Source organism: Ambystoma mexicanum, chromosome 1p (assembly GCF_040938575.1).
Source record: "Ambystoma mexicanum isolate Mex_15411 chromosome 1p, UKY_AmexF1_1, whole genome shotgun sequence".
NCBI classification, from domain to species: Eukaryota; Metazoa; Chordata; class Amphibia; order Caudata; family Ambystomatidae; genus Ambystoma; species Ambystoma mexicanum.
Genome location: NC_090921.1, coordinates 1,488,694,615 through 1,488,721,368, shown reverse-complemented (window position 1 = coordinate 1,488,721,368; position 26,754 = coordinate 1,488,694,615). Strand labels below are relative to the sequence as shown.

The 26,754-nt window shown below is 46.4% G+C and overlaps 1 protein-coding gene across 1 annotated transcript in view; it reads right to left on the bottom strand.

Annotated features, from left to right (window-relative positions):
- HAPLN2 (hyaluronan and proteoglycan link protein 2) overlaps positions 1 to 26,754 on the bottom strand; it is a 342,449-nt gene that overhangs the window by 130,516 nt on the left and 185,179 nt on the right. Inside the window, exon 3 of the mRNA XM_069607159.1 lies at positions 14,665 to 15,018. Coding sequence (XP_069463260.1) covers positions 14,665 to 15,018 — 354 coding nt within the window. The remainder of the gene's footprint in view (positions 1 to 14,664; positions 15,019 to 26,754) is intronic.

Sequence of the window (26,754 nt, the reverse complement as noted above, 5' to 3'; positions counted from 1 at the left end):
TTAGTGGGCGCGATTCCTCTGGCTGTTCGATCCCACTTCGGGATTGCCGTAAGTATGTAGTCTTTAGATTATATTAAATGTCTTTTCCCCTTCGGGACGGGGTCTAGAAAAGGCAGAAAGGCCCTTCTGACCCGAATGGAGGATTGAGTTCAACCAAAATCTGGTAAGTCCTTAGGTGAGTATTCCCTCCTGTATCAAGTCCAATGCTCACCTTCTCCCCTTTTGCAGGAGCCTATTCGCTGCCGGCGTCGAAACCGCTGTTGTTCGTGGTAAGGCCTCGTAAAGGTAAGTGGAATAGGTGTGCCACCGGGTGAAGCGGAGCGCTTCTAATCGTGTCTTTCCCCTTTTTGCAGGTGCCGATGTGCGGCAAGCTTTGTAGCCATTTCTGCACGTGGCACGGCCACGATAAGGTAAGAGAAAGCGGCGCTGCGGCGAGCGTTGTGGTGCCCTGCTAACCTTGTGCTTTTCTTTTGCAGGATTGTCGGAAGAAGGTTTCCCGAGTGCAGGATTCCGGTGAGTAAAGCTTTGGATGCTTGTCTTTTCTCTCCTTTTGTCTTTCAGGTGTTCCAGGAGCTGCGGGCGTGTCAGGAGCGAGGATGCAGGAGCCGACTCGGTGAGCGTCCTGCTGCTGATGCAGAATAACGCGAAGCACGTGAATTCCTTCGGGCGTGGTTTAAATAGCAGAGGAGTGCTTCAGGTGAGTATCCTTCCTCCGGCACCACCCAGGTAAGAAAAAGAGTTCCTGAAGAGGAAAAATAGTTCCTCCCAGCCTAAATGGCTGGAGACCTCAGCCAGACTGGATTGCTCTGGGTGAGTAAGCAGCATGGTCTGCCTCAGGTAAGTCCACCCAAGCATTATGACATGTTTTGACCAAATGAGCCTGGCGCCTATGGCGCCAGGACTGAAGCCTTTTATGAGCCTGGCGCCAAAGGAGCCAGGACGTGGTCCAAAGGGCCCCAGTAGCGGTCTGCTGGATCCCGTGATGTGGGTGATAGGTCTGCTTCCGGGGACGCTGGGCCTGGCCTGGCTCCCCGGGAGCAGCCATCATGACAGCACCCCCCCTCAAGGCCCCTCCCAAGATTGTCTTCCCAGGGGGTTTTGGTTTATTTGGAAAGGTTTGATGAAATTTCTTAATCAGCCGAGGAGCATGGACGTGGTCACAGGGTTCCCATGATCTCTCCTGAGGACCATAACCTTTCCAGTCAATTAGGTAGAACAGCTTTGACCTAATGACCTTAGAGTCCAAAATGTTCTTTACTTCGAATTCAGGTTCTCCATCCACTTGAATGGGTCCCGGAGGTTTAGTTAGTCTGGTTCCAGGTTGCATAGGTTTTAAAAGTGATACATGAAACACTGGATGTATTCGCTTATGAGTTGGTAATTTTAGTTTAACAGCCACCGGATTAATTATAGCAGTAATAGGATATGGCCCCAGATACTTCGGATTAAAAGTGCAAGGTCCTTTGAGTGATAAGGGTTTGGTGGACAACCAGACTTGGTCCCCAACCTGGTATTGAGTTGTCTCGCTTCGGTGTTGATCTGCACCTCTCTTGTATCTTTCCTTGGCTTGCTGTAAGTGTGCCGTTGCTTCCTTGAAGGCTTGGGTAATAGTAGTGTGCAGCTGATCCACGGCGGGTGTTCCGAGATCCTGAGGAGGATCGAGGTTGGAGGTTCGAGGCTGGATTCCATATACTGTGTAGAAGGGACTCTGCCCCGTTCCTGAGTGAACTGAATTGTTGTATGCATATTCAGCTATCCAAAGAATGTCTTTCCAGTTGCTTTCTGACTGTTGTAGCATGCATCATAAATATTGTTCGAGAGTCTGGTTCGTTCTCTCAGTTTGACCATCGGTTTGGGGGTGGTGGCTGGTTGAGAGTCTTGCATCAATTTGGGCCAACTGACAGCAACTACGCCAGAAATGGGAAATAAATTGACTCCCTCTGTCGGAGATGAGCACCGACGGGAATCCGTGTAACCGGACAATGTTTTCAAGGAATTCTCTGGCTAGTACTGAAGCTGAAGGTAAACCTTTTAGCGGAATGAAATGTGCCATTTTGGAAAATAGATCTACAATAACGAGGATGGTGTTGTACCCGGAGCAGGGGGGTAAGTCAGTGATAAACTCCATAGAAAGAGTGTGCCAGGGAGATGGTGGAATGCCTAACGGTTGAAGAAGACCAGCCAGTCTTTTCTTTTGACCCTTGTTTTGTGCGCACACACCACAGGACATCACAAATTCTTTTATATCTTTTCTCCACGAAGGCCACCAGAATTGTCTTTTCACTTTTTCTTCTGTTTTGGCTATGCCAGGATGTCCTTCTATCAATGAGTCGTGATAGCAGGTAATAACTTGCTTTTGGAGTTCAGAGTGTGGAAGAAACAGTCGACCTCGGAAATAAGGTAGGCCATTGGTTAAGGTAAAATCAGTTCCTTTTTGTATCCAGTTCTGCAAATCAGTTGTATTTAAGAGTTGTTTAACTCTGTCCTGGATGTCTTCAAGTGATTGCGAAGAAGTCATGCCTAAGATTCTTTGCTCAGGAATTATTGGTACCGGTTCAGTGTTACCGATAACGTCCCCATTCCAATTCAAGAAAGGGCATCTGCTTTACCATTCTTACAGCCAGGGCGGTAAGTGATTACAAAGTCGAATTCGGCAAAGAACAGGGCCCAACGGAGCTGTCGAGATGATTGTGCCCTGGCAGTTTTCAGATACTGTAAATTCCTATGATCAGTAATCACCGTGATGGTGTGTCTTGCTCCAAGGAGATAATGACGCCAGGCCTTAAAGGCGGATTTAATTGCCAGCAGTTCCTTGTCAGTGATAGCGTAGTTTATCTCGGGAGCCAAGAATTTCCGGGACCAGAACGCTACGAGATATAATTGGTTGGTTTCTGGGTCTCTTTGAGAGAGAACGGCTCCCATAGCTAAGCTGGACGCGTCAGTTTCGATGATGTAAGGGAGGTCCGGACGTGGGTGTTTCAATATAGGTGCAGAAGTAAAGTTCTCTTTTAGTTCTTGAAAGGCTTGCTCAGCTTCTTTGGACCATTCAAAACGTTTATTCTTTCTTAAGAGTGCCGTTAAGTTGCACCACTCGTGAAAACTCCGGAATGAATCGGCGATAAAAATTGGCGAAACCTAACATGCTCTGAACACCTTTTACGGAACTGGGTGAGGCCATTTGAGGATAGCGTCCACTTTTCGTGAGTCCATTTGGACTCCTTTAGGTGTCAGGATAAAACCCAGAAATTCGACTTCGGTGGCATGGAAAACACATTTTTCAAGTTTTGCAAATAATTTGTGTTGACGTAATTTTTCAAGTACTGCTCTGACATGATTTCGATGATCAGCTTCCGAAGAGGAGTATATGAGAATGTCATCTATGTACACGACAACACAAACGTCAATGAGCACCCTGAGGACATCATTCATAAAATATTGGAAGGCAGCTGGTGCATTGCACAGTCCGAAAGGCATCACTTGGTACTCAAACAACCCATATTTGGTGCGGAACGCCGTCTTCCATTCGTCGCCTTCCTTGACCCGCACCAAATGGTAAGCCCCTGGGAGATCTAACTTGGTGTATATGCAGGCGTCCTTCACCTGGTCAAGAAGCTCTGGGATCAGAGGTAGTGGATATCTGTTTTTGACTGTTATCCGATTCAAAGCACGGTAATCTATGCAGGTTCTGAGGTCACCTTCTTTTTTTGGTACGAAGAATAATGCAGAGGATGCAGGGGACTTTGACGGGCGAATAAAACCATTGGCCAGGTACTGGTCCAGATACTGACGTAAATGAAGATTCTCGGGCTCGGTGAGGGCATAAATCCTGCTGCAAGGAGGAGTTGCTCCGGGTATTAAATCTATCTGACAATCATATGACCTGGGGGGCGGTAGGGTATTGGCTTGCTCCTTTTGAAAAACGTCCTGAAATTCTCGGTATTCCGGCGGTAATTGCAAGCAGTCAGCTGTTACTGTAGCTAGGCCAGTGCCCGAAGCTCGTAGGTAGCAGGTTTGTGCACACTCTGGAAAAGTTATCGTCTTTGCTCGCCAATCAATTTGAGAATTGTGTGTTTCCAGCCAAGGAATTCCCAGAATTACTTGAAATTGCGGGGCCTTGATCACGTCAAACACTATTGCCTCCCGATGCTCATCTTGACCTAACAATGTCACTTCGGTAGTTGAGTGGGTTACCGGCCCAGAGGCGATCTCAGTTCCATCCACTGTGGTGATGACATCCTTGATGGTTTTTGGGCAAAGAGGCAGATTCATCCTGGAAGCCAACTCGTGATCCACGTAGTTTCCTATAGCCCCACTGTCGATGTACGCCTGAATTGCATGCAATCGTTCTGGCTGCTTCGGATTTACGAGAACCATTGGCATAATGAAGTGCGAGGTCAAAGAATTGGTTTTCAAGCTCAGCAAGCGGACCTCTACGCTTGTCGGCCGAGGTCGTTTCCCGGCTCAGACTCTACAGGATTTTTATCAGAGGCGCCTATTGTCTTCTTGGGAGGTTTCACCAGACAATCTCGAAGAAAATGCCCCGACGACCCACAGTAGAGACACAGTTGCATTTGCCGTCTTCTGTCATGCTCCTTTTGGGTCAAGGGGCCTTTTACCACCCCAATTTGCATAGGTTCAGTGGCGTCGAGGCCCTTGGAGTTACTCTGGATTTTCGCGAAAACCCGAGTTTCAAACCTGGATCGATCTGCTTTCCTATCTTGAAGCCTGTGATCCAATTGGACCACCAAGTCAATATATTCCGAACAGTCCTGGGGTGGATTTACAACCTGGGCAAGGACGTCTTTAAGTTCACCACGAAGACCTTGATGGAATAGCGTGATTCTTTTGTCCTCGGGCCATCTTGTTTCCACAACTAGCCTATTGAAGGTTGCAATGTAGGCCAAAAGGTCCAGATTACCTTGTCGTAGGGATAGGAGTTCCTTGTCCAGGGCCTGCCCCTGGGAGTGTCTTGCAAACAGTCTTTCCATACTAGTCTGGAAGGCTTGAAAATTCCGAAGGATTGGATCATCTTGGGTAACCAATGGAATTGACCAGTCAGCTGCACTGCCACTGAGGTACGAAAGTACAAAAGCTACCTTGGTCTGGTCATTCGGGAAGGCCCCAGGCCTGCAGAGAAAGTGCAATCGACATTGATTCATAAATACTGCAAATCGTTTGGGATCTCCTGCAAAACGTTCAGGTGGTGCCAATGGCACATTTCCAGGTAGGTTGATTTGAACTGGATTAGTTGCAGGCACAGGGGTGAAATTCCCCCCTGAATTGGGTAAAGGTGTCTGCCCCGCTTGACTCTGTAACAGCTGTCTGGCAAGATCATCAGTTCGTTCCTTGGACACTATCAATTCCCTCCTGAGGGCGTTTGTCTCCTGGCGGGCAGCATGAACTTCAGCCCGTAGCTCCCCTAATAGCTGAGCCAGTTGGTCTGTCTCAGACGTGTCCATAGCACCTAGGTAGGAGGTTATTGGTAGGCTTCGCGTTCTGCAACGCTCACCTGATTCCCACAGAGGCGCTGACCCGTTCTGGACTGCTACCAATTCTTCTACAAAGCGCAGGGCCCGGAAGATGGACTGGACTGGCCCTCCCCCGAATCTCGTCTGTCTGGCTCGTAGGATAATTTTTCTGTAGGTGGGAAAGAGGGAGTTAATATCTGCTGGAAAGAGTATCTGCTCCCCCCTATCTCCCCCTTCTAAATCCCCTTGTCGCTAGTTCGGTTTTTGTGGGCTCTCACCTTATTTTCTGTAAGGATGAGCCCTCCTAAATGTCTTTTCCCCTTCGGGGCCGGGGTCTAGAAAAGGCAGAAAGGCCCTTCTGACCCGAATGGAGGATTGAGTTCAACCAAAATCTGGTAAGTCCTTAGGTGAGTATTCCCTCCTGTATCAAATCCGATGCTCACCTTCTCCCCTTTTGCAGGAGCCGATTCGCTGCCGGCGTCGAAACCGCTGTTGTTCGTGGTAAGGCCTCGTAAAGGTAAGTGGAATAGGTGTGGAACCGGGTGAAGCGGACCGCTTCCAATCGTTTCTTTCCCCTTTTTGCAGGTGCCGAGGTGCGGCAAGCTTTGTAGCCGTTTCTGCACGTGGCGCGGCCACGATAAGTAAGAGAAAGCGGCGCTGCGGTGAGCGTTGTGGTGCGCTGCTAACCTTGTGCTTTTCTTTTGCAGGATTGTCGGAAGAAGGTTTCCCGAGTGCAGGATTCCGGTGAGTAAAGCTTTGGATGCTTGTCTTTTCTCTCCTTTTGTCTTTCAGGTGTTCCAGGAGCTGCGGGTGTGTCAGGAGCCAGGATGCAGGAGCCGACTCGGTGAGCGTCCCGCTGCTGATGCAGAATAACGCGAAGCACGTGAATTCCTCGGGCGTGGTTTAAATAGCAGAGGAGTGCTTCAGGTGAGTATCCTTCCTCCGGCCCCACCCAGGTAAGAAAAAGAGTTACTGAAGAGGAAAAATATTTCCTCCCAGCCTAAATGGCTGGAGACCTCAGCCAGACTGGATTGCTCTGGGTGAGTAAGCAGCATGGTCTGCCTCAGGTAAGTCCACCCAAGCATTATGACATGTTTTGACCAAATGAGCCTGGCGCCTATAGCGCCAGGACTGAAGCCTTTTATGAGCCTGGCGCCAAAGGCGCCAGGACGTGGTCCAAAAGGCCCCAGTAGCGATCTGCTGGATCCGGTGATGTGGGTGATAGGTCTGCTTCCGGGGACGCTGGGCCTGGTCTGGCTCCCCGGGAGCAGCCATCATGACACTCTATCGCAGTCACTCTGAATGCAATCTTCGGCCTCTTCTCTGCTATGATAGCTGAGCAAAATGACATAACACTAATATTGGCCAGGGTTGTGGATAGTATTCTGGCCAATAGTGTTACTTCTCAGATAAAGGGCCCTATGAGCTATATCCAAGAAAATGAGGTTGGAAATCAAGAGGTGACACTGTCGCTGCTTGATGATGTTATTATGCTTAATTCACCTCTTACAATGTTTGCCTCAACTCCCCAGTGAGCAATTTTGAAATTGCCCCAGCTCATTAACAATACTTCCCTTCTTGATGTTCAATTGAACTCATCAAGAAAAGAAGGGTTCACCAAGGTGCTCTCTAGAGGTCAATGGAAACGTGCAAAGAAACTTGCATCTTTTACTACTACTTTGCCAATACCCTTGTAATCAATAGCATCAAATCCGGGCCTCAAGGGTGCTTGCAGTTTGCAAACATCTCAACCAACTTTGGGAAAGAAGCGACCTAAGCAGGTTTCCACTTCGGTGGAAATTATGGGCAAAAATACATCTGGGTCATTGGACAAATTACTGCAATTCCCTGAACTAGCCATGGTTCTCTTACCATCATCAATTAATGATGTTTCATCACTTCTGATGGCGAATTCTGTGAACAATAGAACAGCATTGTTTCATCGTGTAACTGCTGTTCCACTATTACCATCACTGTGGGGAATAGGATGTGTTAAACCCCCTCCGGGATTTTCTTGGAATGCCAAAATCTTTTGATGCCTCAGGCTGCACCCAATTTACCTTCCCAAGTGCACCAGTTTGGGCGAATCATGTCCTTTACCCACCCAGGTCTCAGGGTGCCTAATATCGGCCAGTAATGTGGCACCACTGTCCCAGGTGCTTTTTATGTCTATGGCTTCCCCTCATGTACAGCTCTATCAACCTCCAGCCGAGATCAATTGGGGGCCCTCTCTGTGAATTCAATACACAAGGGTTTCCTTGGAGCTGCAAGATAGAGGTCACTTGATACAAGGCCCTAAACTATTTCAATTAGTTTATGGAAATCCATCATGTCCTGCATGGGGCAAAAAGCATAGTAGTCAGCAACAAACAACTTCTTTGGAGAGAACATGGGATGCTACCAGACCGGTTAACCCAAAGCATCGGTTATTACGATTTGAGAAGATAGTTCCCTCCGATGACAGTTCCCAATGATGACAGTCCTTTTCGTAATTAAAAGACTCTAATGGCAATTTTTGGTACAATTCAGGACCTGCAGATTTTGTCTCCAGCAGACATTGAATCAGTGGAATTGCCAACATTTTATAACTCTACTAATTGGACTATTGTGTCTTTTGTTTCCCCAGTGGTGTTGGAAAGGGTTCTTCAGGCAGCCCGAGAACTCTGTAACGAGGTTGACGAGTTTAAAGGAACTGACATTTTGGCTGCATCTAGGAAGATGGTGACCAGGGAGCCTTCTTCCAAACAGCTAAAGGCGATATTCACTTGCCATCCACAAATGCAGTCACAACCTAATTATAGGCCTATGAACCCAAATATTTGGCAATCAGTGAATGGAATCTCTCAGCATTGAAGCCCGGTTGAGAAACTGGGTTGTGTCATACTGTCCTGGAACAACGAGGCCATAGCTCTTTCTCCCTTTACACAGAAGGTGTTAAAGCCCATTCTTAACCGATATGTTTCTCTTGCAAAAAGCTTGGCTGAGATCAGCCTTGGTGTTAGATGGGTTTATTATCTGTACATTGGCAGCAACAGCTACATTAAGAGGCTTCCCAAAGGGGGTGGAGGGCTTGCTATTGGTCTACGGTCCCATCTTAATGTGACATGTCATCCTATGACGAGTAAAACATCAAATGCTATGTCTGTTACTCTCAATAACTTTCCACAGGCAAACAAGAATATGCTAGTTAAAAATGTATATGATCCTCTCGATAGCCAACAGACCACAAAGACACGTGGCTGTATTAAAGACACCATGAAGAGCTGGCTTAATACTCACCCCAATGGTGAGATTATGGTTGGAGGCGATTTCAATGCGCATTGACTTCGACCATGGGAGATACATGCATTTGAAGAAAACCCACCTCAATTGGGGAAACGGTCGGCAGTGGTTGGCAAATATACATTTGATTTGGTAAAGCGTGGAATATCTTGGGTTGTCATGTTATCACCATTTCAGTTAGAGCTCTCACTCCCAGTTGGGACATTTCTCTAATTAATAATGTCACAAGACGGGCCGGCTTGAGTTTCTCCGGCCTTGATTGCATATTTGCCACCTATGCCTTATGCACCCTAATAGTCTCTTATGACATTATTGCTACATCTTTAAGCAACCATGCCATCTTAAAAGTAACGATTAATATTGGTTATAAGCGCAGTGTAAACCCTGCTCTGAGTAGAGTGACGGTTGGTCCCCACAGCAACCGAATCATTTGGAGCAAAGTTAACATCTGCAGAATTTCTGAGCTTATCGAGAACTCTGGCTGGTGGCTTAGTGACCTGTTCAGAAAGTGTAATGGGAACTGCAATGTTTACTGCAGATCCTCTGGCCACTACTACAAAGGCTGAAGTATGTACAGTTGCTGAATTGACCCACACCCCATCCATTTGATGTTGTTATACATCGAAGGAATAAGCAAATGCGGTCCCTGATTGCTGGTATTAAGCGCAACACTCCATGCTCTTGGTTAATCCAAAAAGCCAAAATAGCTGCTATTAGATCAAATAATTTAAATTGTTTAGTTCAACACAAAAGTAGCACTCTGTCTGTAAAATGGAAGCTGATCTTTAAATTAATCAAGACCAAATATTCCTGCAAGATCTGGTATTTGTATAGAACACATGTCCTTGGGGACTCGTACACAACTATGAGGGATAACTGACCAGCAATGGATTTCTCATGTATGTGAGACTTATTGGAGTACTGTCTCACCTGAAATTTCCATTGTTACTTCAGGTGCTGTAAGTGATGACATAATTCCTGCTATTAGTGCCACTAATATTGTGGACATCTTACTGCGATCAAAGTTGTTCCCCAGGGCCCGATGGGCTGGCCAATATTATTCTGAAAAGGACTCCATTGTTTTGGGCCGAGTTCTTAGATATGTTTCTGGAGGTCCTAAATGGTGGAAGAATCCCTGACAGCTGGCGATATTCGATCCTTATTCTAGTTTTCAAAAAGGGATCAAATAGGGATCCCTGTAACTACTGTTTACTCGCCATGTTGGACTGCAGCAGCAAAATATTTGCTAGTATTCTCTTAAAAATTCTAGAGAATTGGGTCAAAATCACTCTCTTACTCACCCCCCAGCAATTGGGTTTCCGAAAAGGCTGTTCTTCAGTCCAGGCTATGTGGACTTTACAGGTCTTGGTGGCCGATGTGTGAAACGGAGCACAGGGAGCCCTCTGCCTCTGCTTCGTTGACTATGCGGCCACATTTGATTCAGTTGTCCATGACTGACTGTGGGTCAAATTAACTGCTTGGGGTATACTGATTTGAAGAAAAATCTCTACTCTGGGACCAGGTGAATACCCTGGAGGTGTTGGGTACTTGTAAGCATTATAAAGAGTTTCTTCGACATGTATTTGCTTGGTACGAGCCCCATAGCTATGTTAGGAAATATTGTAGCCCTCCGCTGTGCCACTTTATCCTATATCTACAAATGAATATACTACCTACTCGTGAGTTCACCGGGCAATGGGCACGGGAACCTTACGAATTGAGGTGTTGCCATATTTCAGAGAGGGAAAGCAGGAGCAGGGGTCCCAATGAGAAGGTTCTCAGTCTTACTGGTATTAAGGCAGAGTTCATTTGAGGCACACCATTCTGGACTCACAAATAGACAGTTAGGAATGAGCGAGAGAGAAGAGGCTGAGTGGAGCCTAAAAGAGAGCTTAGTGTCATCCTCATAACACTGAAAGTTAGATCAGAAGGTGGAGATCAGGTGGACCAAAGGGGCCAAGTAGACATTGAAAAGCCAGGGTGAGAGGATGAGCCCTAGGGGTCGCAACATGCGGAGTGAGACGTTGTGGAGAGTAGGACCCAAGTTGTACCTGGGAGGATCGGTCCAGGTGGAAGGAGGTCAACCACTCCAGGGCCTCATCCGTGATGCCCAGTTTCTCACAGACTCATTTGATCAGGATGGCATGATTGACCATGTCGAAGGCAGAGAAAAGGTCAAGGAGGATAAGAACAGAAGGAAGGCTAGAGTCGAGATTAGTGAGCAGATCTTCATAGGTGTTCAGGAGAGCAGTTTCCGTGCCTCTGACTGCTCTGAAACCAGACTGATGGTCATGGAGATAACCAACAGATTCAGTCTGAAGAGTAAGCTGGGAGATGGCCTACTTTTCCAAGGGTTTGCCCAGGAAAGGAGTGATAGAGATTGGGTATAGTTTGCTGGACAGGTAGGATCGACAGAAGGCTTTTTAAGGAGGGGGTGCACAACAGAGTGCTTGAGGAGAGAGGGGAAAATCCAGTAGCAAAGGAGCGATTGCAGAAATTGGCCAAGGCTGGAATAAGGGTGTCAATGTGGTTCTTGATGGTTCTGGAGGAGCCGGAGAACACCTGTTTGGACTACACTTTAATAGATCGAACTTGTCTAGAAACATTGTCAGGTGCTGTCGGAGAGAAAGAGGAGAAAGCAGGAGGAGAGGGAGAGGCGGCCTGAGGGGGGCTGAGAGAGGTAGAGGTAGAGGCAGAAGAGAGCAAGGACAAGATGTCCTGAGTTTTAGTGGTGAAGTGAGAAGCCAGAGCTGTAGTGGTCTGTAGTGAGAGGCACCTGTAGTGACACAGAGGAGCCTGCACATTGAGCTGGGTGAAGGCAGTGTAGGATCCTGTTGACCCTCTACAAGGGAAAAGAGCCACAAAGAAGCCCAGTGTCCCCTTTCACATGCTGCTTTGGGAGCTGGTGAAACAAACACAACCTTACATCGTCTCATTGGGCTGCTCATCTAAAGTGAAGGAAGATGGGAGAAGAGTGCTGAATTACTCCTTCCTCGCTTTCCTTTCTACTGCTCCTCCCTGGAGCAGTCTGAGAACAGTAAAGCAGAATGCACAGAGGAAGAGAAGCAATTTCACACTCCTCTCCATGTGTGCTGGTGTTATGGAGTATCAGGTTGTATATCTTTCCAAGGTTTTGATATCATTGCCTGGTAATGATATCCTATCTGGGTATTTGATTGATGTCCCTCACAATTATGCAGGAACCTGGGCATTTCCTGTAAACAGTATGAGTAACTGAGCATTTGATGTCAATTGTTGGCAATGGTGTGAGTGCCTTTGAATTTTAGTACTTGATACATTATTGCCATTACCTAACAATGTTGTGAGCACCATAACGTTTTATGGAAGTATCTGCTGGTGGTGCCAGTACGTGAGCAATCAAGGGCAATAGCTAGCAATGTTGTTAGTATCTAGGCATTTGATGGCAGAACTTGTCAATGGTGTGAGTATCATGGCATTTGATGGCAGTACTTAGTATTGGTATGAGTACCCATTACATTGCTTGGAATCCCCAGTAATGTTGTATCTGTGTATTTCATTACAGTCCCGATGAAAGATATGAGAGCCTGTTTCTTGGATAGTAGTAACTGGCAATTGTGTGAAAATGTGCACTGCTGATGACAATACCTAGCAGTGGTGTTAGTGCCTGGGCAATTCATTGCAATGTGAATTGGTTGTAGAGGTGCACTCATGTGAACTTGAACCATTAACCGAAATTTTGGGTGCTACCTATTGGATCTGTGCTACCAAATCGAACGTACATAAAAAGAGAGGGTGGTATCTCAGCAAACAATGAGACACAAATAGGTGCACAACTAGTACAATCTAATGATTGCAAATGTATTTCTTTTAAGTAATAATCAATCATGAGTTAATGCCTGATAGCTTCCTTTTCAAATACGATATATTTATACACACAATTTTAAGCAGTGTTAGATTGTACTAGTTGTGCACATTTCATTGCAATGCCCAGCCAATGGTGTGTGCATCCATGCATTTACTGACAATCCTTGATAGTGGTGTGAGCTTCTGGTAATTTGACTCTGATACCAGAAAACTAGTCGAGTTATAGGTAGTTTATGAGCATACTTAGAAAGGCTGCAAATGGCTGTGCATTTAATCTCAAGCTCTGCAGTCTGTGTGAGTACATAGGCACATCATGGCATAACCAGGAAAACTGCATGAGCACATGGCTAAATGATCACGAAACCTGGCCAATGGACTGAGTAGTTGTGAGTGAGGTGGTTAACCTCAGCATATTGTCTGAGTAGTCGGGCACATGAAGGCAAAACATGGCATACAGTGAGAGTACATGGCATATGATGTCGGAACCTGCCTTACAGACCACAGTGTGAGCAACGGGTCATTTGATGGCAATGCTTGTTAATAGTGTGAAAACATGAATTTATGACAGCATCTGACAATAATGAGCACCATGTCGTCTATAAATGACAGTTCCAGGCTCTTGGTGCGACAACCTGGGTTTTAGAGGCAAAATGGGAATATTTGGGTTTTTGATGGCACTGGCTGGTGTACAATAGCAATGTTTCTCACTACTGTGTCCATGCTTTCTTTTTGGTTTGGCTTTCACGTCTAATGTCTAATGAATGGAGGATAGCACAGGGCCAATGCGCTGGTCTTGGAAGAAAATCAACGCAGAGTAACAGATGTTCGAACACCGGATCCGCGCATAGAAACCGAAAACAGGTATAGTATTAGGTGCGCTATAAAAAAAATCTGTTTATGCTATCAATGGCTCAGTGAAACTCTCTGTGACGACTTAAGGATGGGTTAGAAGGAATGAGTAGTCTGGAATGATTGAGCACAGTTTACTTACAACACATGGCTGGAAAGTGAGTGACGATGATAGCTGGCATAACAGTTAAGTACCCGTGTATGAACAATGCTGACAGGGGTAGAAGGTGGAAGAAAATTCTCAAGATTTGCACTCTGAACATTGAATGTGCCTCTTTAAGTGATCTAAAATGTAGAAGGCATTTTTTGAAAGTCAAAACATTGTTCTAGTAACTGTTCGGAAACCAAATGTAGCCCGTGTGTTTTATGAACCCTAGGGACTATCGTGGTCCTACTCGTACTTTGCGCAGCCGATATCAAGGATTCCTAGTGTCCCATTTCTAAGGGTTGCTAGGAGAGGAACACAGGGGTATTTCCGCTAGAAGCAATTGGGATGCAGGTGAGTACAGCACTATCAAAAGGCCAACCTATCTATCGTCCACACTTGCCAGAGTCTCACAGGCGAAAATGTGCCAAAATGAATTTTTCACCCATCTCTGCTACACCAACAGGAAACAAGCTTTTTTTGCAGAGTTCACTTGTGCTCTTTTCTCTCACACTCCCCAGATCCAACTGGATCAGGAACCAAATTATTTGTTGAGGGGGCTATTATTAAGGAATGAGAGAGTATTGACGATGACTAGATTTAATCAGGTAAAATACTGGAATAAATATTGATATTTATGCGGGCTTGTTTCAATTTCAAGTGAGCCATGGTGTTTTACTAAACGTATGTATTTGAAAGAGAGGTCCACCCCTTATATTCTGTACTTCACATACAGACTAATCTAATGAAGCATTGGGAATCCCACTGAACCCGGTAACCTTACCTGTGTCTCTCTGTGCATAATAGTGTTGCATCAGAGTGCCCATCTATGAATGATAATAGCCAGTTTCCGGCTTGGTTGGTTAGTCTCAAACCATTTTACCATGGTGATCAAGGTATGTATCCCCACAGCAATCAAGAATGTTCATGTGCAGTGGGAAAATAGATGTGCGAAACACGATGAAGATGATTCTTTTGTGGTATGCTCCAGACCCATCCTCTACTGAAAAGTGGAATGGCATAGAATCCCATGCACCTAAAGGCAAGGTAAGCATTGAGAACACCTGCTTTTACCATCTAACCGTAGGGTTAAGGATAAGCTTTCGTCCTCCAGTCCATTCACCAGTTGACATCGATATCGGCCTTCATCTTCAAGTGTCACATTAGTTATGACCATGGAGGCATCATGTCTGTGGCCCCGGCGGAGGTATGACCTCCTCGACAGCTGGTTATAGTTCTTGTGGCGGTACCCATTGGTAATGAGGATGATGTTCTCAAGTGGATCTGCATGGTTGATCTTGGTCCACTTCACCTTGTAGCTCTTGGGACGTGTGCGAAGGACGCAGGGAAGCGTAACATTATCACCTCTCTTGGTGTGGATCACTTCATGAATGGGGTCAAGCAAATATCGAAATCCAGGGGCATCAGCTGGCCAGAGAGAAAAAACAAAAGATGGGGTTATGTTTAGAGTTGGCAAGAATAATTTAAAAGCTTGAATAAATAAATAAAGTGTTTCTAGTAAATCTAGGTTCCAGAAATAAATGATTAATCACATACATAGCCTTAATATCGGACCAAGGCACAAAAAAAATCTTAAATGTGGCTTAATATCAAAGTTTGGAACTATTTTACCCAGTATATGATTTTGCATTATCTATCTAATACCCAAACGTTCTATTTGGTCCCATTTAAATTAATTCCAACAAGAGGACACCATGGCCTGAGTAAAGAATAGAATTGACGCAAAGGTCAGGGGCTAGTTCGAAGAGAATGGGTTATGAAAATTCAGGAGGTATACAGTTACAGATAGATGAAGCAGAATCTTATTAAAAGAAGAAGAGTGCATTTGCACAGAAAGAAGAATGAAGATTTTCCAGAATAACTTTTAGAAAAGTCTTGATTCTATTATAGACATGGAGGCAAACATAATGCTTCTCTTTCTTTAATAAACATTAAACATAAAGAGCTCCGCAGCAAGACAGTTCCAAGAAAAAGAAAACTTGCTTAGATGCTCAAATACTCAATGAAAACCTCCAATTTTACTCAGGAACATAACATGGAGCGTTCCTGAATTCCGTTTCCCAGAAGTCCTTGGTAAACAGAACGATGGCCACGAAAACATGTGACACAAAACCAACCAATCCTTATGAACACGGTCCCTCATATGCCTGGAGCCCTTCTTCTACTACCTCTTTTGACTCTGTGAAACTCAGGTAACACTGTAGATCACCATGCACTGAAACCATCTGCCGGCCCTTGCTACGGTAAGCTCTCGCATTCCTCAGCTGAGCTTATCTGACGAGCCTGCTGGAGAAAAACTGAAGGGTCTCAGAAGGAAAACAACTGCAGTACCAGTTGACAAGAGAGCCACATAAGGAGAGGGGGAAAAATGCAGGCATTACAGAACAATACATTAAACTTGAAAAAGCTCAAGACCCATATCTCCTCCCGCCAAATCTAGCGGACAGTCAACTTGAATTTTATCGCTGGGGTGGGATAATGCTTGCCTCAGTGGCTTCAATAGAATGAAGAATTTTCTAAAAGTTATTCTGGAAAATCTTCATTCTATGTCAAGACCAAGGGCGAGCATTGTGCTTGTTTGAAGGTTGCTCACCACTAACTTTGACGGTTTCTCTACCGGTTTCAAGTATGACTCCTTAAAGACTGATTCTCCTGGCCAGTCAGCCATCCTCATGATGTCCTTGGTGTCTAACCCCCACCAGAAAGGCTTTGGAGGCCATGGCTTCCCTGACAGAGTGAGCACTGAACTGAGCGGTATCAATTTCAGCCTGGACAAGGGTCCATCATGCCCAGCAAGCCAGCATACGGACGGAAACTGCCTTATGCGGCTAGAGGAGGGCAATCAATAACTGACCCCTCAAGTCAGCTGGCAATGAGGGGGTCATCTCCTTGTAGGCCTTTGGGCACCTGACCACACATAGTTTTGGCTCCTCGCTCAATGCCGGGTATGCAATCACTCTAGTTTGACACATTGTTCTTGTAGAGATATGAAATACCACCCCATCAGGGGAGCACACTCGGCCGGCTAAATCCAGCGCCCTGATGTCTGAGACTCTCCTGCAAGACACCAAGCACAGCAGGGTAGTAAGTTTGCCAGAGAAGGCTGTGCAGGATAGTTCCCAATTGGGCAGCCAGGAGAGAAATAGATTTAGAACTGTATTCACATCCCACAGCTAGTCGTATTGACACCTTTGAGCATCCTACACACTAGCTAGTGTTCCACGACCGGTGACCCTTCCACTAGATTGTGCCCAGCTGAAATCACAGAGGGGTAGGGGTTGACCATCTTTTATGCTAAACCGCGCTCCCCCAGACTGGTGAAGATGTTCAAGACCTCGACTACAGGGGCTAAAAAGGGATGGAGACGCTGTTCCATGCACCAGTGCGCCCATGATCCCCATGAGTTTGCGTATCTCTTTGACATTGTGGGAGCCCAGCTCTCCTCAATGAGACTGACAGCCTTGCAGAAATCTCAGATACTTTCCATCTCACCCTGAAATCCTCCAAGTTGCCATGGTAAGAGACCCACACTGAAGGAGGGGGTGTTGATCCCTGCTCTGACCCCGACAGTATATCCTGAGTCTGTGGTAGTAGGATTGGAGAATCCGATGAAAGTTCCAGAAGAGTTGGATACCAGGACTGAGAGGTCCAGAGTGGGGCTATGAGGACTAATTCTGCCTGCTCCTGATGGGCCTTCGCCAGGGTCCTCGCCTCCACTGAAGAATACAGGAAGTTAGGTATTGAGTCGGGAGGCGAAGAGATCCTTGGTCGGAGGACCCAATCTGCTCTGTAAACGAAGGAAGATCTTTCTGGACAGCTTACAATCACTGTAGTTGGATAGGTGGCAGGAATGCCAGTCTGCCACCTCATTCCTCGGCCCTGGGTGGTACTCTGCCATCACGAAATCTGGTGTCGTAGACAGAAGTGGCAACAATCCCTGGCCAATTCTGCCAGAGGCCTCGATCTGGTGCCACCCAGATGATTGATGTACCTGACTGCTGATAAGTTGCCCATTTTGAGATATATACCGCAGCTGAGCTTGTCTCTGGCAAAAGAACGAACTGCGAAAGTACCTGCGAGGAGCTCCAGGCAGTTGACCTCCATCTCCAACTCCTGGTGGGCACTATTTCCAGACCGCATCTCGTTCCCCAGCCTGTGCGTCTGGCATCTGATTTTATCACGAGGTCGGGTGCTAATCCGAAAATCGCCCTGCTATTCCATGTCTCCATGTGGGTTAGTTACCAGTGTAGCTCCGTCCTCACTTTGGGAAACAGGGCTAGCCGCTGGCAGTAGGAGACACTGTGTTGGAGGTGCTGGCCCTTCAGTCTCCGCAGCTTGCGGTAATGTAGCGGCCCCGGGAATGTGGCCAGAATGGAAGAGGAAAGTAGCCCTATTACTATGGCCAACTCGCCCTGAGAGATGGTATCCATTCCCAAAGGTTTGCGTATCCCCCGACACGTGGCATGCACTTTGCACATTTAAGAGGCAGAGCTTGCAGTCCTAGCTGTCCACGACAAAGCCTCGGATCTCCAGCCATCATTAGGGTATCAAGGCAGACTTCTCCAAGTTGATAAGAAATCCCAGTCTGTGCAGAAGTTCTATAGCGGTCTGAGCTTGCTGCCAGATTGGGGCCTTGCTCTGTGGCATGATAATGATGTCATTGAGATACGATAAGCCTTATACCCCTCTCGCTTAGGGACGCGACTGCCAGCCTCATGAATTTGGTGAAAGCGCAAGAAGATGATGAGAGGCCGAAGGGCAGGCTCGTGCACTCCCAGTCAAGATCCTTCCAGGTGAATCCCAAAAAACGAATGTGTTGTGGGCAGATTGGCAATGCTAGATAAGCATCCTTGAGATTGAGGCGGACCAACCAGTGTATAGGCTGGAGTATGTCCTGGAGCATATGAATGCAATCCATCTTGAAGTGACGGTAGAGGACAAAGTCGTTCAGGGCCTTAAGGTTTATTATGGGACGATCCTTCTCCTTCCATCTGACTAGGAAGATGGTGCTGAAAAAGTGGCCCTGGTCCCCGCACCAGCGGATCTTGCCCTTTTCCTATAGGCTGCGCACTTCTGCATCCAGGCGCACGATGTCTGCGGCCGACATGATCATGGTGAGCGGGCAGCGTGACTGAGTGAGTTGTGTGAAGAACTCGATATGATAGTCCCTTTCAGTGCCTGTGACCCAAGCATCTCTTGATAAGTAGTGCCACACTTGTGCAAACTGCATTGTCTTGCCTCCTATCACCACATGTGGTGCCAGTGCTACCCAGCTGAGACCCAACTGTGGTGTGCGATGCTGGTTGTCTCGCTGCCTTCTTCAGCTGCGACCTCTGGCTCTTCCTCTGGAGGGAAAGAAGGTGTCAGATCTGTCTTACCAATAGGTGAAAGAGTGGCGTGTTTGATGGGATCTTCTGTCCAGTGCGAAATAGCTAGAGGAGTGGCCCTTGCCTCTTCCGGCCCAAGAGAAACCTTTGTGGAGAAGAATCTTTTAATAAAGGCTTGGGCTTTGTCTAAGGCTATGAAGGTACCAACCAACTTGGCCATTTCCTTCACAAAAGGGTCACCGGATAGGAGCCCTTGGACAACTGACCCTGATTCTGATGCTCCCCCAGCTTTGGGCCTATCTTAATAGGATGCTCTTCTGTCTTTCTGCTGATATAACGCAATTGGCATTGCCGAGGAGGCAAAGAGCCCTCTGGGCCCATCCCGACAAGGTGTATCACTCTACCCATCTCTATGGCCTCTTCAGACAGGTCCAGAATCTTGGAGAGGGGACCAGTGATATCCAGGACCTTATCCTAAAAGGATTACCACACCCAATCAATCCCTTTCTTGTGGGTCTTTGCAATTTCTGCCCAGAGAGGTGATCATCCTGATTTCTAGCTTTGAGGTAAGTGCCACTTTCCCTTCAATGTCTGGCCAAGAGCATTCAGCTCTGAGTTTAGCTCGGACTTCCTTGTCCAAAGGCCTCTGGAGCCTGGCTCTAATGTAGTCCTCTGTGTGGGGGGACGGAGCCCAGTCAGAGGATCTGGGGTGAATCAAGTCCTCTGGAACAAACATCTGCTCGGACTCCTTGATCGCTGCTTCCCATCGAGTGCAGGGCCCACCGGCATCCCAGATTGGATGGGCTGCATATTGTCATCCCAGTCCTTTTTGTCCTCTGTTGATTGAGGGGAGGGATCCTCGGCTGTGCCCCGTTGTTCCTCCTCTGGGCTGGAGGGTCTGACACTCTTTTTATTCTCCTTCGGGTCAGAGGGTCCAAAGGCGGAGGGGGCCTCCTTCCATTCTAAAAAGGCTTTCTTAAGCCTTGAGATGGCATCAGAAAGAGCTACTGCAGCTGGTTCTGTAAGGCTCGGGGGGTCCGAGTGTTTTTTTTCCTCTTGCAAGTAGCGTACTTCCCCCTGGTGGTTCGCTCATCCTCTTTTGGGTGATACCTTTTGAGCTACTTGAGCCACTCACGATGTGTACCTCCATGTTGTCCAGATGCAACTGTACGGGAACCAGCATATCCGCTACTGCATTTTTTGTATTGGTCTCCTCCTCCTCTGACCATTCCTGGTTGGCCTGACTATCGTATTGTGCTGTATCTTGCTTTCCTTCGTGTTGCATGTCTCAGTACGTAGAGCTATGACATCATGGAATGTCCGGTAGGTACTGATGCAGGAGCCCAGAATGTTATGGTTTGTTGTTGAGTTCCACCCAGGACAGTTGGAGAGACATGTAGCCTCGGAGGTGGGAGCCGGGGGACTCTCCAGGAAATACCTAAGATCCTGCGTCCTATCTCTATTTCCAGACAAAATTTTTGTAATCTGTAAGTGTGCAACATTAATTAAGAACCTGAGGACTTACCATGCTGCCTCTGAAAGTATTTCATATCACTCATATTGTGCCATGCTGGCAAGTGGGGCTTGTGTACGTTCTCTGAAAGACACAGGAGACCCCACACTTTGGATGGGAGTATTACTTTGAAATTGGATAACGGAAAGACATCCAAAGGAAACAATTCAAGAAATGTGGTATCAAGGATTTTATTAAACCTGATACTAATTTAATGTATGAAACAAATCATGATTAAATCTGCACTTGTAAAAACAATTTACATAGCAGGAAACAACTTTTATTTAAAAATAACACATCTATATAGTAAAAATCATCTTATTCAATCATCCAAGCATTCAACCTCATCCATCCATTAGACAAACCACTCATGCCAAATACCAATAAATGTACAATAAAAATCTATAAGAAAATTCATCACAATTGATTCATCTGAAAAGTTTATAGAAAGAATATGAAATCAGTTTGACGGGCCACAATCGGCAACATCAGTGGCCTAGGCAATTAAGATGTGGTTGGCATGAGTGGTTTGTCTAATGGATGGATGAGGTTGAATGCTTGGATGATTGAATAAGATGATTTTTACTATATAGATGTGTTATTTTTTAAATAAAAGTTTCCTGCTATGTAAATTGTTTTTACAAGTGCAGATTTAATCATGATTTGTTTCATACATTAATTTAGTATCAGGTTTAATAAAATCCTTGATACCACATTTCTTGAATTGTTTCCTTTGGATGTCTTTCCGTTATCCAAGTGGGGCTTGTGTGACATATATATTGTTTTTCCCTCTTTTTTAGTTATGCCTTCTGTAATCTGGCCTAATTTCTTTGCTTTTTTTCTCTGTCTTGCACTGCCCCAGAGTCCTGTGCACCATGCGTGGATCGAGATTCGCTTTCTTTCCCCCTATTTTTTTAATGAAAATATCCTCTGAAGTGTGAGAGCTGTGGCAGAGCAATCTGATGCTCGGTGAACACGGTCTTCCTTTCTGAGAAGAGGAAATGCGTCACTGAGTGCCGGGTGAAGGAAAAAAAGACCTGCAATTAAATGAAGGTGCCCCTGCTGGGTACGAAGACACAGCCTGCCCGAACAAGACCTGCAGGCAGAGGTAGTCCCCAAAGTGGCTTGGCACTTGCTGCGGGAAAAATGTGGAGCAAAACAGAGTCCGGCAGGGAGCAAGATCCCCGCTGCGGTCCACCGGGAGCACTGGCGTAACAGGGGCCCCCACAGCCCCCGCGGTGCGGGAGGCCCCACCAGCACATGTCCTGGGGGGGGCCCCACTTAAAAAAATATATATATATTTGTTTTTCTAAAGTTACAAATATTTTTTTCTAAAAAAAAAAAAGTTTCCTTTGAAATTCACTCTGCATTCATAAAGAACATTTCTGTCACAGAAATCATTTCTTTATGAAGGTAGAGTGACTACAAAAAGAAACGTTCTTTTTGAAGCCCGAGGGCCCCACCTCCCCATGACATGAAAGACCCTAGGCTGGAGGCCTCCTTTTTATGGCGTGGGGGGGAGCCCTATGCCTTCAAAAAGAAATAGTTTGTTTTTGAAGTCACTCAGCCATCATAAAGACATTATTTTGGTTATGGTTTGGTCCTTAACTGAAATAATTTATTAATGAAGTTATAGTGATTTAAAAAAGAAACAATGGGGCTCATTCTGACCATGCCGGTCCGGAAACAGTGCTGGTAAGCTTAAAGGCACTGTTGTTTCCGGACCGGCATATTACAGGTCTGCCTGGTGCGGCTGCTGTGCCCGACAGGTCTGACCCTGCCAGGCACAGCAGCCACAGTAGGCAGACCCGTCACGGAAGCACCGGCACCGTTAACAACAGTGCCGGTGTTTCTGTGTCCCCATTCCCGTGGAGTCTGGGGATTAACGAAATTACCAGGACCTGTTTTCCCGGCCGCCGGACTTGAAATAGCACAGTGGCACCGGGAAGTCAGGCGCTAGTAATTTATTACGGGTCCGGAGGCAACCCGCTGGTTGCACCGGCACGTTTACCGCTGGACCCGTAATGAGCCCCAATTTCTTTTTGAAGTGATAGGGCTCCCCTCAACTCCATGACGTGTGCGTGTGTGAGTCTATGGTGAAAGGGTGCACACTTAAATGTATGGGTGGCTGTCTCGGTGTGCCTGCATGGTGAAAGGGTGCACACTTAAATGTATAGGTGGCTGCCTGTGTTAGTGTATGGTGAAAGGGGGCACACTTAAATGTATGGATGTCTGGGTGTGTATATGGTGAATGGTGTGTGTGCTTGTGTACAGGGGCACAACAAAACCTTCATTTCAGGGGGGCTAACTCTTCAAATGTTGGGAGAGGCGCTAACTTCACAGGCAGTGGGGAGGGGGAAACTTATTTCTGTGGGCGCATCCAACTTATTTACGCATTTTAATGAGACTATTCTAGTGCAGATTCAATGTTACAAGCAGTTAACTCTCTCCTATAAGTCTCCTGTTCCCTCTCTACCCTTCCAATCACTCCCCTGGCATGCAAGTACTAAACCCACATCACGATTTCAATTGCCTAAACAATGTGGCATTTGAATGCAGGAACTAACAGTGAAATGCTTTACGTTGGTAATTGCTGGGTTCTTGTTAACAGCAAAAACCAGGTGCCGTTTAACATCTGTGTCCTGTTCGGAACGGCAACTGCTCTAAAGGTTAGCCAGGTTGAGTCAATATAGCCCAAAATGTCAGGGGGTGTAGTGCTGAAGCCCAGTCAACTCAATGGTGTTGCGCTGCTACTTGTGTTTAATGCCTTGCTTACTCCTAGCCCTATTCCTCCTCGTCCCAATACTTATGTATGAATCAGTACTTGTGTGTGAGGCACTCTGCCTCATACACAAGTACTGGGAAGAGGTAGAGGTACATGGAGGTAATGCCTGATTTAGCTACCTGTAATCTTCATCACTCCTAGTCCCACTGTTCCTCATCCCAGTACTTACCTATGAGACAAGGAGCCTCATACGTAAGCTCTGGGACAACAAAGAGGGACGTGGAGGCAATTCTGGGCCAAGGAGCTGATTGTGGAGGTTGGGGTAGTGGGTGGGAAGGAGAGGGGATGTGTGGGGGGGGCGGGATTGTGTGATAAATCATAATGGTTGTCCATGTCCAGGCTAAGCAGGCATGACATGTGGTATTAGCGGTTAGATAGGCATTTTGATGCAGCCAGTCTAGTCATTCCTCAGTTTGGTATGACTTTCTTTTAACTGGACATTTCTGATAAAGCAGTCCTGCTAACTTTAATTACCTGGCTATATTGGCATTTGGGTGCTGCCAGTCTAGCCATTTCTTACTGCGGAATTGTATATTTTTCTGGGCATCTGTGATAAAATGATATGATATGATACAAGTCATTTATAACACGCCTGTACACAAGTGTACACAAGGGAGGGATGATAGAGGGAGGACAAGACAAATGATCTCAGTAGGCCTTGTGTCATTGCTAGAACGAGAAGTGCAAGGGGAAAGGGAGGGGGGGAAGTGCAAGTGAGAGGGGAGGGGAAAACAGGCAGCAATGCTCTGAGTAAGTGCAGCCAGGGCAGAGCGGATATTGGTTGTGCAAGGAGAACAAGGGACTGCAGGGTTACAGTTATATCCCCTAAGTGCATGGTAGGCCCGGAGGCAGTGCAAAGGTGACCAATCAAGAAAGAGCCTGGACTCAGAGAGACTCTGAGGGTAGCCAAGCAGCCAGTCGGTACAGCAGACAGGTAGGTCAGCAGTGGGGGGGAGAGAGAGAAAGCAGCGGAGAAGAGGAAAGTTTTGAGCTGCTTCCGAAACTTCAGGTTGTCCGCCTCAAGTTTGAGAGGGGCAGGGAGGCCATTCCAGAGGGAGGCACCAGCAGAGGAGAGAGCTCTAATTCCCACTCTCTGCCTGGAGAAATGTCTAAGCCTTAGAGAGTTGGAGGTAGCTGAGTGAAGGGCTAGAGAAAGAAGGTATTTTGGAAGAGAGCATTGGATTTAGTGTGGGCCCTGGCCCCAGAAAGCCTTGTGGACAATGCAAAGGTTCTTGAACTTGATCCTTGCAGCCAGTGGAGAGATTTCAGGGCTGGAGAAATACAACCCCAGGGCTTGAGGCCAAGGGTAAGTCTTGCAGCCTTGTTCTGGATTAGTTGCAGATGACAGAGACTAGAGGAAGACAGAGTGAGAAAGTGGCTGTTGCAGTAGTCCAGCCTAGAGACAGTGAGCTTCTGGTGGAGAGTGAGAAAGGGAAGAGTCCCTTTGAGGAGGAGCAGCTGGTAGTCGGACTTCTTGGTGATGTCCGAGATGTGAGGAGAGAAAGAGAGTGTGGCGTTGAAGATGACACCAAGGTTTTTTGCCTCGCAGGAAGGCAAAGGAAGAGGGCCCAAGGCGGTCTGCTATAATGAGAGAGGAAACACAGAGGCAAGGGTCCCAATGAGAAGGATCTCTGTTTTACTGGCATTAAGGCAGAGATTGTTGGAGGCGCACCAATCCTGAATCGTGGATAGACAGTCCGGAATGAGCAAGAGAGGAAAGGAGGCTGAGGGGAGCCTGAAGGAAAGCTGAGTCATCCGCATAACACTGAAAGTTAGAGGAGAAGGTAGAGATCAGGGAAGCCAAAGTGGCCAAGTAGAGGTTGAAAAACCAACGTGAGAGGATAGAGCACTGGGTAATGCCACAGGTAGAGAGAGGTGGCGGAGAGAATGGGACCAAGATTGATTGATATATATATATATTTTTTTCTATGGACCTGGGAGCGGAGGGGTGGTCCAAGTGGAAGGAGGTCAGTCACTCTAGGGTCTGATCCATGATGCCCAGGTTCTGACAGAGTCGATTGATTAGGATGGCGACGTTGACCCTGTCGAAAGTAGAGGAAAGATGAAGAATGTGTGCTCTCTTCTTGATGAGTGATATTGCTTCGACTGGCATTTTGCTGCAACCATTCTAGGTATGTCTAAAGGTGGTCTGGCATGTTTTACTATAATGTTATTACGTGTTTACAATCGTCTACATTGTGCAGCCAGTTGGACATGTTTTGATTGTGGCATGGCATTCTTAATAGCAAAGAATTAATGTTCCGGTGCACTGTTGGTGACTTGCATGTATTGCATTGTGTTACCCTACAAAACGATTGCAAACACTCTGGCTTTATAGCCAATTTATCTCAGAAAGTGTGCTGTATATTGCATTAAAACCCATATTTATATCTTTCTCCTAGTGCAGTGTGCGGCATGACCCTTCAGCAGCACGTTCATGCGTATTGCGCAAGTGTGACAATCTAGGCCGGCCCAGAGTGTGGTGCGACCCGTGATTTGTTGCAGAGTTGGGGGGCCCCCTCAGCATGGCTCGCAGGGGGGCCCCCACATTTTGTGTTACGCCACTGACCGGGAGCTGAGAGCTGTGGTAGGGTCAGCAGGGGCCTGCTTACCGGCAGGTGGGCAAACAAAGGAGAAAGACATAGCGCGAGGACACGCTCTAGTGACAACGCTCTCCACATGTGGTAAGCGCTGCATTAAGTATAATCTCTAAAGTATACTCAAGAATTACTGTAGACGCTCCCTAATCCCAGTTAGCACTGTATCATGCATACTCTTTATATGAATATCAAATAGAAAACAATAGAAAAGTAATCAGATGAAACATTTAATTTATCTCTTGCTGTGGGCATCAAATAAAGTAGAAGAAGGGCTGCAGGTATATAAGGGACCAGGTCCAAAAGGATTGGTTGGTTTTGTGTTTCATGGCCACAGTTCTATTTACCAGGACCTTCTGGGAAATGGAGTTCAGGAAAGCTCCAGGTTATGTTCCTCAGTTAAATTGGAAGTTTCCATTGAAGATTTCAGCATCTAAGCAAGTTTTGTTTTTCTTGGAACTGTTTCTGTTCTAAAATCTTGCTGCTGAACTATTTATGTTTAATGTTTATTAAAGAAAGAGAAGCATAATTCTTACCTCCGGTACTAACATAGAATTAGGTGTCAACCATGGATATCCCGGGATATCAACTCTACATAGTTCCTGGATAACTCTTTTTGCCAAAGTTTACCCTAATAGGTCTTCCTGTTGAAGAAAGGACATGGCGAGCTGAGGAACAGTGCTGGTGTTCATTTTGGTGCTAGAAGTCCTTGTTATTGATCCTTACATTTGTGTCTTGAATTTTATTCCAAATGTGAGTCGCTGTCTACATATTCTGAATGATAATGATATTACGGTATAATAAATAGTTCAGCCGCAAGATATTAGCACACCAACAGTTCCAAGAAAAATAAAACTTGCTTAGATGCTGAAATCATCGATGAAAACTTCCAATTGATAGACAAGACAAGTGAAGGAGATG